General features: G+C 43.1%; 1 protein-coding gene across 1 annotated transcript in view; it reads left to right on the top strand.

The window, feature by feature from the left end:
• UBR4 (ubiquitin protein ligase E3 component n-recognin 4) overlaps window positions 1-14880 on the top strand; it is a 131357-nt gene that overhangs the window by 25799 nt on the left and 90678 nt on the right. The window contains exons 18-28 of the mRNA XM_021684081.1: window positions 3579-3748; window positions 5030-5312; window positions 6158-6293; window positions 7604-7683; window positions 8134-8262; window positions 8729-8911; window positions 9061-9183; window positions 9273-9502; window positions 11366-11487; window positions 12876-12973; window positions 14673-14830. Of these exons, the coding sequence (XP_021539756.1) occupies window positions 3579-3748; window positions 5030-5312; window positions 6158-6293; window positions 7604-7683; window positions 8134-8262; window positions 8729-8911; window positions 9061-9183; window positions 9273-9502; window positions 11366-11487; window positions 12876-12973; window positions 14673-14830 (1712 nt within the window). The remainder of the gene's footprint in view (window positions 1-3578; window positions 3749-5029; window positions 5313-6157; window positions 6294-7603; window positions 7684-8133; window positions 8263-8728; window positions 8912-9060; window positions 9184-9272; window positions 9503-11365; window positions 11488-12875; window positions 12974-14672; window positions 14831-14880) is intronic.

Genomic DNA, 14880 nt, shown 5'->3' with positions numbered 1-14880 from the left:
AAGATTTTTAGGAGCTCTGTGCCAGAAATGGGACAGAGACCAAATATGTGTTTCTTCTTATATCACAGTATCACGGGGAGTTAGTGTTTCATGGGCATAGAGTTTCAGTTGGGAAAAATAAAAAAGTGCTGGAGATGGATGGTAGTGATGTTTGCATAGTGTGTATGTACTTAATGCCATGGAACTGTACACTTAAAAACGATTTAAGTGGTAAATTTTATGTTACATTATTTTATCATGATGTAAGTAAAAATAAGACACACACCTGGCATATAGTATTAGTTCCTACTAAAGATTAGCTGCTATCTTTATTAGTTTGTTACTATTACTATTATTGTTTTTAATGTTATATTTGTTATTAACATATTTGTTGTCTTACATTTATTACTATTACGTGTAGGAGTATAATAACTTAATATTATGTAGTGGTCTAGGTCACTCATTCATTCACTGAGTATTCATTGAGCACCTACTATGTGCCAGGTAGTGTTGCAGGCACTGAAGAAATCCAGATGACTTGAATTAGTTTGGGATCATGAGGAAAGGGGGTGGGTGATACAGTGTGGATAAAGGGCCCGCGGTAGAGATCATGGGAAATTATTTGACCAGGGTAAAGGACATGGATAGGAGGGACCTGAGATACTGCCTGCCTTTTCAACCCAAATGAGACCAGAAGAGTGCTGTTGTCTTTCATAGAAAGGGGACGTCAGCAAGGAGAGTTGGTTTGGTGGTAGAGGAGCTGTCGTGAGTGTGTAGGGAGCTCACTCCTAGGTTTGAGTCAGCTCGGGTTCTTTTTACTCACGGTTGCAGGTTTGCTCAGAATGATCCTCTGGGTTCTTAGGCTACATGAGGTGCATTGTGCCGTTTTCTCTTTGTTCTGAAAAACAAGCCGGGTCTACTTACCCACACAACTTGCGGTCCCTTGTGGTCGGCCAGCCTGGAAGCCACTGTGCAGTAGAGCTTGAGTGCGAGGCTTTCTTTTCATGAAGGAGTAAGCTAAAGGCAGTGAACTGTGGTGTTACCATGGGATTGTGTTGCTTCCTGTCAGGATGGGGAATTTTATAGCCCTTTCAGTCCAATGAGAAAAGCAGTTCGTATATTTTTGTATATGGGCATTTTATATGAGTATTGTATATAAGAATTGTATATTTTATCAATGTTTTTAGTTAAAATAGTTGCCACTACTACTATTAAAAAAATCATTTTAAATAGGAAGACATTTTGAGGTGCCAGTGGGGTGAAGACATGTAGAAAGTAGTTGGAAATGTGAGTCTGAAATTCAGTTCTTAAAAAATTAAGATTGAGGGGTGCCTGGGTGGCTCAGTCGGTTAAGCGTCTGCCTTTGGCTCAGGTCATGGTCTTGGGGTCCTGGGATGGAGCCCCACATCGGGCTCCCTGCTCAGTGGGGAGTCTGCTTCTCCTTCTCCCTCTGTCTCTGTCTCCCACTTGTGCTCGCTCTCTCTCTCAAATAAGAAATCCTAAAAAAAATTAAGATTGATAATGGAGCTTTGGGAATTAACCACTAAGAGGCAGCTGTTGAAGTCACGAGAACAGTTAAGAGGGTTGGAAGATGGCCCGAATGGGGAGGGCGGAGGCAGAAAGTCCAGGAGTGCTGGCACTAAGCAAGGGTGGGCGCAGGGCACCAGAGGGCTGGAGGGAATGCTTCAGGCCAGGCCTTTGTGGGGGTGCTGTGGCTCAGTTTTACTTAAAAAGTCAGGTCCCCTTACTTAGGGCTACTGAGAGTTGGAGTGGATAGGGGAAAACCAGGTTCTGAGGAATGTTCGCTCATGTCTTAGGGCTCTGAGGCCTGAAACGACACAAAACAAAAAACCCTCTCTCAAAAAAATATGACCTTGGGCGCCTGGGTGGCTCAGTTGGTTAAGCGACTGCCTTCGGCTCAGGTCATGATCCTGGAGTCCCTGGATCGAGTCCCGCATCGGGCTTCCTGCTTGGCAGGGAGTCTGCTTCGTCCTCTGACCCTATCCCCTCTCAGGTGTTCTCTCTCTCTCATTCTCTCTCTCTCAAATAAATAAATAAAATCTTTAAAAAAAAAAAAAATGACCTCGATAAGCTATCCTTCCACCAAATTCATGATTTACATTTTTCCATGTTTTCTTTCTAGTCCCTATATTATAGTTGCACAGTTTTGCAGTTAAGCTCAGAACATCTATACATCTCTTTTTTCTGCTTTTTAAAATTTTACTATTTCAAAAATTGTTACCTTTTTCTTTATAGCTGTCACTATTATGGCTGCATGTTCCTTGATTGAACACTAAGATTTTTTTCTAAATTTTTTTTTATTATTACAGGAGTGCTACAGGTAATATTTTTGATGTAGTTCAGGCATGTTAATGTTTTTGAATTATTTCCTTGAGTCAGGAATTGAAAAAAGTCTTTAAGCCTATGTGGAGCATAATGATTAAGAATGCAGATTTTTTTTTTTTTTAAAGATTTATTTATTTATTTATTTGAGAGAGAGAGAATGAGAGACAGCACGAGAGGGAAGAGGGTCAGAGGGAGAAGCAGACCCCCCGCTGAGCAGGGAGCCCGATGTGGGACTCGATCCCGGGACTCCAGGATCATGACCTGAGCCGAAGGCAGTCGCTTAACCAACTGAGCCACCCAGGCGCCCAAGAATGCAGATTTTAGAGATAAACCTGGCTAGGACACATGGGAATCATGTGGCTTAGGTCGTGTTCTTAAACCACTCTGAGCTCTTATTTCCCCATCAGTAAAATGGAGCACGTACCCACCTAAGGCTATATATAGCTCTGAGCATTTCGTGTGGAGTATGTGTGCAGCTAGCCTGTGATAACCACCCCAGTACATGTGTGAACTACTCTTGATATCTGTGACATTTTGAATAATTATTTCCGAGTGGGGTCCTCTGGGATGTTTTATAAGAATATAATTTAATTTGACAGACTTAGAAATTTATCCTGTATCCCGAGGTAACTGTGATTTGTGTCTTCTGAAGCCAAGTGAGAAAGCAGGCCTTTGTCTGGTTTTCCATTGGCATCGTGCACAGTTTGTGTATGTTTGAGAAGATAAGTTGCAGCTAAGTAACTGAGCTGCAAGTCAAGCTCATTTGAAAGACATGCTACAACTGGAGGCAGACAACCCTGACTAATTTGGGGTGCCTTGACATCGCAGAGGCAGACTTTCTCTGCCTCTAAGCAGAGGCTTACAAGAAAATACAAGCAGCTGGACCTACGAGTTGCAGGACCTCCCCACTTTGAATGTTACTTGAGGTATATAACTGGTTGTGAAAGAAAAACTGTCAGCTCGTTTGGACCGATCCAGATTCTGCTGTCTCGTGCATCTCTCCTTTAGTGTCAGGACCCCAGTTCTGACGCTAATTAGCTATGGTTGTGAATGGGGTTTGATTAGTAATTTTTCCTTTTTTCCTGTTCGTTGAGTGAAATGACCTTTCTCCAAACTACGTCTAAATCTGAATTTCCGCGTGCTCTTTAAAATACTCTTCTAGCATTAAAGAGTAACATTTAGGGCTCGTGGGTAACCTTTGGCCTCATTTTCTGTCTTTTTCCTAATGGTCTCTTGTATGTCTTTCCTGGCAGAACACGCTGTTGCAGCAGCTGGGAGTAGCACCTTTCTCTGAGGGCCCTTGGCCCTTGTACATTCACCCTCAAAGCCTCTCTGTGCTTTCACGCCTTTTGCTCATCTGGCAACATAAAGCTGGCGCTCAAGGTGATCCTGATGTCCCTGAATGCCTTAAAGTTTGGGACAGGTAAGAGAACTCCAGGAGAAGCCCTGCAGAGAAGGTTATGTGCTTTTTTAATTTGTTTGACTTCTCTGTAGTTAGCCTGGGCCTCTGAGGTGGTATCTGATGGTAGGGTGTACGGTGGTGAGGGCGGAGAAGTATGTTTCTGATGGCTTTGGGGGAAGATATGTGCTGTTTAAGAAGCAGAAGTACCTAAACCATGGTTTGGAAACAAAATCATCCCTTAGCACATGGGGGATATGGTTGCAATTAAGAGACAGAACCTGAATCCTGAACATAGCCAATTTTATCCTGACCTGATTTTCTGAAAGACCGGGAACAGGGAAGCCAACTCTGTCTTTGGTTATTTTGCTTTCATCATGAAAACCACTCAGGGTGACTTGCAGTCTTTTTTGGACAACTTTTAAAGAACTATTTTACTTGGGGGAAGCTCAGATTAATCATCTAAATCCTCTTTAGATGGACCTATATTTGCCATTTTTGTTTACATGGTTAAGAGGCTTCAAAGCAGTTTGTTTTCCTAAAAGGCTTTGCTTTTCTCTTCCCCATACTATGATCAAATAGCTCTAATGCTGGATTTGAGGAGTCATAAACCTCCTTGAATGCCAAAGTCCCACTGTATTTTTCTTGGTGGAATCTTGCAAAAAGGCCAGGAGGTGGGGGAGGGGGCGAGGGGGGAGCGTAGGGGGATGGGGTGAGGGAAACCCTTATTAAAACACAAATCTCTTTCCTAAATTAGCCAAAGGCAATGGAAGCAGTTGTCTACATTCATTCCCTTTTTGCATAAAAGCTCTTTAGACAAGTTCTCTGAATAGTAGAATTTATTTTTTATTGCTTTTTAGTACATTGAGTTATTTTTGAGTGCTATCATGCAGTGCTTTTAACCTGTAGTGTAAACTCTCAAAATACAAATTAAGCTGTAGAGTCAAATTATAGGGAAAAGTAATTGAACGGTTTCTAGTTTATAAAATTGTCCAGGTTCATTAATTAAAAAAAACAAGCCACCTTTTGGGGGAGCTTACAGTTCTTTTCATGGTCAGAAATGGCAGAGTGGGTGTTTACACTACCGCCATAGTCGACAGGGAGTATTCTGTGGCTGAATTTACCTTTTTCGTAGCCAAGGTTGAGTTTTTAATCTTCTCTTTACGTGTAGATTTTTGTCTTCCTTGATTTGTTATCTTAATGCCTGGGTTTAAAAAGCTTAACTCCTCCAGCCCTTGACATTGTAAATCTTGGGGGATGTTCGGACTTCTTTCACCAGACACTTTCTCCTTTTCTCTGCGGTAGGTTTTTGTCGACAATGAAGCAGAATGCCCTGCAAGGGGTGGTGCCCAACGAGACGGAAGATTTGAATGTAGAACATCTGCAGCTGCTCCTTCTCATTTTTCACAATTTCACTGAGAAAGGCCGGCGGGCCATACTGACCCTTTTTGTGCAGATCATCCAGGAGTTGAGTGCCAACATGGATGCGCAGGCACGCTCCGTGCCTCTCATCCTGGCTCGCCTCCTTCTGATCTTTGATTATCTGCTTCATCAGTACTCCAAAGCCCCTGTGTATCTGTTCGAGCAGGTACAGATGAACACACTGTTTTTGCCTTACTAGCTGTTATCGAGTGTTGTTTTTTTTTTTTAAAGATTTTATTTATTTATTTGACAGAGACACAGTGAGAGAGGGAACACAAGCAGGGGGAGTAGGAGAGGGAGAAGCAGGCTTCCCGCTGAGCAGGGAGCCCGATGCGGGGCTCGATCCCAGGACTCTGGGATCATGACCTGAGCCGAAGGCAGACGCTTAACCGACTGAGCCATGTAGGCGCCCCGAGAGTGTTTTTCTTCTCGAGTTGCCATGATCCAAAGCAAAATGACCTGCTCACTTTAGGTTTTAGATATTTGTTGTGGTAGGTTTATGATTAATCTTAGGAAGACTACTGGACTTGCGTGTGTGCGCTCATGCTTTGTATTTAGCCAGGAGCAGTAAATGTAGGTTATTTGATTTGATGGTTTTGTGAAAATTGGATTATAGGTTCTGTTCACAGGTGTCCTTTGAATTAACCCACTTTACCTGGTGTCCAGCTCAGTGCCCTGAGCATCTGCCCTCCCTGAGTATTTGTTAGTGGTTGAATGATAGTTGAGCAGTAAGTTTTATGGGTTAGTAAACTGTTTTGTTATAGGGATCCAACATGAGGATGGGAAGGCCAGTTAAGGATTATTCAGCATTTTCTAGAATGTTTGCTTGAGCCCTATTCCCATTATACTTTGGCAAAAAGATGCTCCCCAAAGAAGTCACAGAAACGTCAAAACTTTATTTTGGTTTGTGAGTTTCCCAAGGTTTGATGTATTTACGAGTTATCACACCTGCAGTGAGATGCGGAATGTGGCTAGGTATCTTTCTTAATTTGAGTATTTGTGTTTTAAAAGGTGCAGCATAATTTGCTGAGTCCTCCTTTTGGGTGGGCAAATGGATCCCAGGACAGCAACAGCCGCCGGGCGACCACCCCTCTCTATCATGGGTTCAAAGAAGTAGAAGAAAACTGGTCTAAGCATTTTTCATCAGGTCAGAAAGAAGATTGTTAGTAAGAAGCTGACTCACTGGTTCTCACTGGGGGGAGTGAATTTGGTGCTGGAGTTTGCTAGAGACTCCTCAAGATTTAGTCTATTCCCTATAGGTGGCAAATACCAAGGGATTCAAAACCTTTTTGGAAATAGACTGTCACATATCCCACATTGATTTTTTTTTTTTTAAGATTTTATTTATTTATTTGACAGAGACACACGGCGAGAGAGGGAACACAAGCAGGGGGAGTGGGAGAGGGAGAAGCAGGCTTCCCGCGGAGCGGGGAGCCCGATGCGGGGCTCAGTCCCAGGATCCTGGGATCATGACCTGAGCCGAAGGCAGACGCCTAACAACTGAGCCACCTAGGCACCCGCCCGCATTGATTAAAAACAAAAAGCAAAACAACATTGAGACATAAGAATTAGGAATTCTTGTGTCTGCTCATAGAGTGCAGTACATGGATTCCTGCCACTGTGAGTGATTACATTTATTTTTCTATTATAGGAATGTGGTTCTAGCCCAGAGGCTAAACTTCCTTTTGGGTCATGGTGGGATACTGTTCAGAAAATAATGGGAGCCATGACCTTTTCTCTGGTGTTTCTCACCTCTGTGGTGTAGAGCAGTTGTCCATTCTTTTGATGAAATGCCTCTTGTGTTTATTTTTGTTTGTTTATTTTTATTTTAAGATTTTATTTATTTATTTGACAGAGAGAGAGAGCACAAGCACGGGGAACAGTAGAGGGAGAGGGAGAAGCAGGTTCCCTGCCGAGCAGGGAGCCCAATGTGGGGCTCGATCCCAGGACCCTGGGATCATGACCTGAGCCGAAGGCAGACGCTTAACGACTGAGCCACCCAGGCGCCCCGATTTTATTTATTTATTTGACACAGAGAGCGAGTTAGCGAGAGCAGGAACACAAGCGGGGGAGTCGGAGAGGGAGAAGCAGGCTTCCCACCGAGCAGGGAGCCCGATGCAGGGCTCGATCCCAGGACCCTGGGATTATGACCTGAGCTGAAGGCAGATGCTTAATGACTGAGCCACCCAGGCGCCCCTAGAGCAGTGGTTCTTAACTAAGGATGCGGGGACATTTGGCAGTGTCTGGAGACCTATTTGGTTGTCACAGCGGGGAGGGTGCTAAACATCCTGTCGTGCACAGGACTGTAGCAAAGAATTACCTGGCCCTGAATGTCAGTAGTGCCAAGGTTGTTTGTGTCTTCAGGTGTCCAAAGTGTTTATTTAGTTTTTACATTTTATACTTGCTAAACAGAGTTGAGAATGAAACCATTCTTTTAACGAGCCCCCTGTTTTTCAGATGCTGTCCCACAACCCAGATTCTACTGTGTCCTGTCCCCAGAAGCCTCAGAGGATGATTTGAACCGACTCGATTCTGTGGTACCAGGAATTTTAAAACCCCATTTTACATGTGGGTCAGATGGTTTCCACCAAAATCAGTCTGTCAGGGGAAAAGGGAATGACTTGCTTTTTGTAATGAGGGAATTTGGCCTGTATTCGGATTTGAACTTATTCTAGTAGGAATATGTTATTTGCTGGGCTCTGCTTTTGCCGTAGGGGCACCTTCTTCCTGTCTCTGTTAGCATCTTCACATGTAGATATTTTTAATGGAAAAAATAGTTAACATCATTCTAATACCTGCCCTTGTGTGCTCACAATAGTCCATAAACTGAGAGAGGTCCCTGAATGGGAATCTTGCTGCAAGGAGAAATTCTTACCTGTAATTTGAATGAGCTATTTTGTCAGTCATGAGATTAAATGATAGTGTATGGGTAGTAGACAAAATATCTCAAAAAAATAAGAAAAAATGTTTTTTTCTCTCGATATTAGGCATGTGATGTTCTTTTCTCTAAACTTGTCAAGTATGATGAGCTTTACACTGCACTGACATCCCTGCTTGCAGCTGGATCCCAGCTTGATACAGTCAGGAGAAAGGAAAACAAGAACGTAACGGCCTTGGTAAGACCACTGAAGCCCAGGCTGATTATAAAGAGTTTGGAATGTGTTTGATAATTGGGTAGCGGTTCTACCAGAAATTTCTTCCTGGGATCTAATCAGTTACTGAATTATCTGTTTCCAGAACTGACTGATACTTCAGTATTTTTTTTTTTTTAAAGATTTTATTTGGGAGAGAGAGATTGAGAGTGAGCACAAGCGGGGAGGGGGGCAGGACGGGCATAACGAGAAGCAGGCTCCCCGCTGAGGAGGGAGCCCGACGTGGCTCAATCCTAGGACCCTGCTTTGTTATTATATATATTCTCTGTCAAAGACCTGCAGAGCAGACTTGCAAGCCAGATCTTAGTTGAAGGTCAGGACTGCACACAGTCTGCTTTAAACATTGTATTTGGAATGGTTCTTACTGTTCGGGGGCTCGTGACTCGATACCAAGTGCCACTGCTGTGACCACTCTTTTCGCTTCTTCCAGGAGGCCTGTGCCCTTCAGTGTTACTTCTTGATACTGTGGAGGATCCTGGGGATTTTGCCACCATCAAAGGCCTACATGAACCAGCTGGCTATGAACTCACCTGAGATGAGTGAATGTGACATCTTACACACCCTGCGCTGGTCTTCCCGCCTCCGCATCAGCTCTTATGTCAACTGGATAAAGGTACCACGGTGTCACACAGGGCTTGCTGCCGAGGGGTGGCCAAAGCCACCATGCTCTGTACTTGTGGGAACTTGTTAGTTTTTAAGGGTAATGAAAGTTTTAGACTCTATCTGTAATAATCTGAACACTTTTTCTTGCTGTCCAAACAGGATCACCTTATCAAACAGGGCATGAAGGCGGAACATGCTGGTTCTCTCCTAGAACTGGCATCCACCAAGTGCAGCTCAGTGAAATATGATGTTGAAATTGTAGAGGAATACTTTGCTCGACAGGTATGTTCGTTTTGGGTCCATAATACCAGGATTTAGCTTGTGCCGTAGCCCTTTGCCACAACTAATTAATATTTTGGGTACTTTTAAAGATCTCATCATTCTGTAGCATCGACTATACCACCATCTTGCAACTCCATGAAATTCCAAGTCTGCAGTCCATCTACACCCTTGATGCTGCCATTTCGAAGGTCCAGGTCTCCCTGGATGAGCATTTTTCCAAGATGGCCGCCGAGGCTGATCCTCATAAGTCTTCTGAGATCACCAAGAACCTGCTTCCAGCCACTCTACAACTCATTGACACCTATGCATCATTCACTAGGTGTGACGGGCTGCCTGACCACAGATGTTGGAAATGGGGAATTGAGATCCTTTGGCTGTTTACTTTCTTTAGAAGCCTGAAAATGCTTCAAATTGAGCTTGGTGGTTCTAAGTACTGTTCACTGTGCAGATCCTTAAGGACTGAGAATCTTACATTTTTTTCTTTTTGTCAGCTCAGGGTTTTTTTCTCTCTTGGTAAAATGTTTTTTTCTCTAATATAAAGAAAGGGATGCCTGATGAGAGAATTTTCAAATAGTTCAGGAAGAGTCAAGAAGAAGTTTGATTTCTATAAATCTTTAAATATTTTGTAGCATTTAACTTGTAGGATACAAGGAAAGATAATGAAATTTCCCCAAACATGTCATTTCTGTCATTCACTAAGATGAAGCTTTAAATGCTTTTTAAATTTCATGTAGGTAGTTAGAGAAATTTTGTAATGAGTCGGGGATTATTTTGAAATCTAGTCCTTTCTAAAATAATACACATTGCAAATTGCACGCCCTATAGACTACTTCTGCATGATGTTTAAATACTTGGAATCTACATTCAGTGTATAAAGATGGGGAGTTTATTCACAAAACAAAATTTATGGCTTTTCTTACATGGGAAGAACTGGCAAAACTGCGTCTGACTTGCCACGTAACATTAGCACACCAGAGTTGAGGAATGGCTACCCTGTGTAGCTGTTCTCACTGGCCCCCTTTACGCTTATTTACTTTCTCTGGTCCCTGTAGGATTTCACTGTTCAGCTCCTGTTCTATGGAGCTTTTATGCTAAAAGGGACTTGGGTCATTGTAAAGCTTAACTAAAGCCTAAGTTTGAATGTCTTGGAGTAAGTAGAGCAAAGACTATTGTTGGAGGCACAGTTCTTGACGATACATGAGCAATAGGCATGAGTAGCAAATGGGAGAGCTTGCTATGTGTCAGGTATTTTTCTAGGTGCCGGGGGGATTGCAGTAGCAAAGCTGACCAAGTCCCTGCCCTCTAAGAGCTTCTAGGCTCCAATCTGGCCCATTAGGCCAACTCTTTATACAATAAGCTGTTAATAAATATTCCTGGCAAGTAAGTTTGGGAAGTCCTGAGTAAATACAGGTGAACTGCTTTTGAAAAAGTATAGAACAGTTGACCTTTGAACCCCGTGGGGTTGGAAGCACCAGTCCCCCTATGCAGTTGAAAATATGCATAGAACTTTTGTTTTCCCCCAAACATAACTACTGGTAGCCTACCGTTGACCAGATGGGGAAGTAAAAGGACTTGAGTAGGACTGGAGTTAAGGGTGGTAGTTGCCCTCTAAATTTATAGCCGTTTGTATTTTCCTGAACTGAAGTAATTGCCTTATTGATAACATAAAGTGTCCATTAGCACATTTTTTGTATATATTTGTATCATATACTGTATTTTTACAATTAAGCTAGTGAAAAGAAAATGTTATTAGGAAAATCATAAGGAGGACAGAATATGTTCACAGTACTGTATTTTATTTATTGACAAAAATCTGTGTGTAAGTGGACCTGTGCGGTTAAAACTCCTGTTGTTCAAAGGTGAACTATACTTCTCAGAGCCTTCAGTATATACACTGCCAATCTTCCAGGACCAGGGGGAGGTGGGTAGATAGTGTTCAATGTTTGCCAAGCTCATTTGTCCTGGAATTGTGTTTTGGGGACATTTCAGAGGATGGAATATTCTTTGGAAAATAGCTACCCATTGGAATTTTTACGAGATCACAAAGGGGCAGGTACTGTCAACTACATTTAATAGATTAGGAAACGGAGGTGCAGGTGTTTCGATTTGTCTAGGGCAGTTTCTTCTAACTATGATGGGAGTAGGTTCTTCAGCTTTCATGTATCCCCTATTTTTTCTTCAGAGCCTATTTGCTGCAGAACTTTAATGAAGAAGGATCCACTGAAAAACCTTCCCAGGAGAAATTGCATGGCTTTGCTGCTGTTTTGGCTATTGGCTCTAGTAGGTGCAAGGCAAACACTCTGGGTAAGTGAATGTGCTTTTTGAAATGCTGTTACCACTGGTAGGACGAGTCCTACCACTTGTCTACCTGTCTACTGACATTTGCCACTTACTGGAACCTTTCTGTGTATCAAACATTGACATAGGTTTATCTCTGTCAGTCCTCTCAGAAGCTTTATGAAGTGTTATTTTCCCCTCTTACTCCATAGGAGACTAAGTCTTAGAGAAGTTAATTTGCCCAAGATCCTATGTCTTGCAGGATGTGGAGGCTGGGATCCAAACCAGTCATTTGGTTCTAAAGCATTAGCCTGTGTTCTCCTTTTCATTTATGGAGATCAGGGAGATCAGCAAGCTGCTGCTTCGTGCTGGGCAGACCTCTTCCCCATGTTAGGAATGATCTGGTAGAAATGGAGGCTGGGGAAGCAAAAGGACCTGAGCAGGACTGGAGTTAAGAGCAGTCATTACCCTCTCAATTTATAACTGTTTGTATTTTCCTGAATTGCAAGCTTTAAATGCCCTTTCAGTGTTCAGATAGTCACACTTTTGGAAATTAAATTCTCCTACTTCATGGAATGCTGTTCTTTTTTTTTTTTTAAAGATTTTATTTATTTATTTGACAGCACGAGAGAGCACAAGCAGGGAGAGCAGCAGAGGGAGAGGGAGAAGCAGGCTTCCCGCTTAGCAGGGAGCCCAGTGTGGGGCTCAATCTTGGGACCCTGGGATCTGACCCGAGCCGAAGGCACATGCTTAACTGACTGAGCCACCCAGGCGCCCCTGGAATGCTGTTCTTGATGCGCATTAAGAATCCCTGCCCCCGGGGGCACCTGGTGGCTCAGTCAGTTAAGTGTCCGACTCTTGATTTCGGCTCAGGTCCTGATCTCCGTGTGGTGGCATCGGGCCTGTGTCAGGCTCTGTGCGCAGCAGGGAGTCTGCTTGAGATTCTCTCTCTTTTTTGCTCCCCCACCTCTGTCTCTCACTCTGACTCCGAAATGTATAAATAAATCTTTAAAAAAAGAAAAAGAATCCCTGCCCTCAGATTTGTCTTGAGAGAAGAGACTAAGGTGCTACCTGTTTGTGGAAGGTGTAACAGACGCTGAGTAGTGATTTTAGCCTGACTTGTAGTGACATGCTCCCGCTTTGTATCCCTTTCTCAGTTGTCGTCTTTACTTGCGAGATTAGAAAGTGACTATGATGGGAAATGAAAACCTTATAATTGACATTGTTAGCTATTAAGCAATTAGCTAGTTCTTGGATGTAGTACTGCTATTGAAAGATCCATCTAAGCGATCTTAGTAATTATGTTGACAACTTGGGCAATGGTGTATCTTTCTGCATTTGGGCTTGGCTTTAAAATAGTATGTGTCATTTTTTTCTCTCTTGTGATGAGTCCTCGTCCTTCCTGTCGCCTCCAGGTCCCACACTGGTTCAGAATTTACCATCCTGGGTGCAGGCTGTGTGTGAATCTTGGAACAACATCAACACCAATGAGTTTCCCAACATCGGATCCTGGGTGAGTGTCTGTTCTCAGAGTAGGGATGTGGAGCGCTAGCCATTCTGTGTTCTGTTCTTATTCCTTAGGCTGAAAGTAACTGCCAAGAGGTCTTGGTATGTTGCAATATATTTGCTATGGTTGAATCGATAATCAAAGGCTTGAATTACCCAAATGGTACCCAGGTGGTTGTTTTGTTAAGAAATCTGTGTTACTGTGTTATAAGACAGCCGTTTTATTATTCGCTTTGTTTCCTTGTCTCTTTAATACTGGGATGTGAAGATTAATTGTATTAAATGTAAGGTGCCTGGCACAGTCTTTGGCTCCTGAATTCTCAGTAAATGTGAGCTGTTTTCATTTTCTTTTTAGGAAAAATATCAGGAACCTGCTCTTTTTTTTTTTTTTTTAAGATTTTATTTATTTATTTGAGACAGAGAGAATGAGAGAGAGAGAGCACATGAGAGGGGGGAGGGTCAGAGGGAGAAGCAAGCTCCTTGCTGAGCAGGGAGCCCCTTGCGGGACTCCATCCAGGGACTCCAGGATCATGACCTGAGCTGAAGGCAGTCGCTTAACCAACTGAGCCACCCAGGCGCCCGAACCTGCTCCTTTTGTCATAGTTTTCTAGGGTAGCTTTCAGGTTCTGGAGGCTGTTGGAAGACTGGAGTCTCCTGTCAGTTCACTTGACCTTTGTGTCTGCTCTGCTCAAATTATCTCTATTAACATATTATTCCCTTGTCACAGTTCTTTGTGAAAGTCAAGCATTGTAATCTTGTTATCCCTGCTTTATAATTGTGATGTCTATTTACATCACCCGGAGCGGAAGGATAATGAAGATATTTTATTGGAGACTCTAATGCTTTGCAAAATACATCTCCTTCTTAATTATTATAGATAGTAGTTTTAGTGTTAAGTAGAATATATTCTAATTATTTGAAAACTGGTGTTGGGTATCTTAACATTTTAACATTGTTGTATTAACATTTTAACTTTTTAGCTTTTTTTTTTAAGAGGAGGAGAGAGAGGGGAAGGGGTAGAGGGAGAGGGAGAAAGAATCTCAAGCAGACTCCCCGCTAAGCACGGAGCCTGATGAGGGCTCCATCCCATGACCTTACTAAGATCATGAGCTGAGCTGAAACCAAGAGTCAGACGCTCAACTGACTGAGCCACCCAGGTGCCCAAGAGAGAGAATCTTAAGCAGGCTCCATCTCATAACCCTCAGATCATGACCTGAGCCGAAATCAAGAGTTGGATGCTCAACTGACTGAGTCACCCAGGCGCCCTTTAACTTTTAAAATTTTAAGTTACCTTTGTACTAACTAAAAATTGTTAACTGTTTCCTTCGCTCTACCCCACTTTCCTTCCCAGGATGAGTAATAGTGTATACTGAGTAGAGCCATTGTCTGGAAACCTCAGTGGGTCTTAGTTTATGCCACTGGGTTCTTTTCTCCCCACGTGAGAATTTTTTTTTTTTTTTTTTTTTTTTTTAAAGATTTTATTTATTTATTCATGAGAGACAGAGAGAGAGAGGCAGAGGGAGAAGCAGGCTCCCAAGGAGCAGGAAGCCCGATGCGGGACTCGATCCCAGGACCCTGGGATCATGACCTGAGCCGAAGGCAGACGCTTAACCATCTGAGCCACCCAGGTGCCCTCCCCACGTGAGAATTTTTATCCCTGCTAGATAGACGGTCTGTCCATTCATGTCTGTTTTGTTTCCTTTCAGCGCAATGCCTTTGCTAATGACACCATCCCTTCGGAGAGTTACATCAGTGCTGTGCAGGCTGCTCACTTGGGGACTCTTTGTGGCCAAAGTCTGCCCCTGGCTGCTTCTCTGAAGCACACCCTCCTCTCACTGGTCAGGCTGACCGGAGATCTTATTGTGTGAGTATCTACTACAGAGCCCTGCGTGCTCTCTATTTCTGTGTTTCTTC

The sequence above is a fragment of the Neomonachus schauinslandi genome, chromosome 4 (genome assembly GCF_002201575.2).
Source record: "Neomonachus schauinslandi chromosome 4, ASM220157v2, whole genome shotgun sequence".
NCBI classification, from domain to species: domain Eukaryota; kingdom Metazoa; phylum Chordata; class Mammalia; order Carnivora; family Phocidae; genus Neomonachus; species Neomonachus schauinslandi.
Note: the sequence above shows the minus strand (reverse complement) of the source record. Positions and strands in the feature narration are given on the sequence as shown.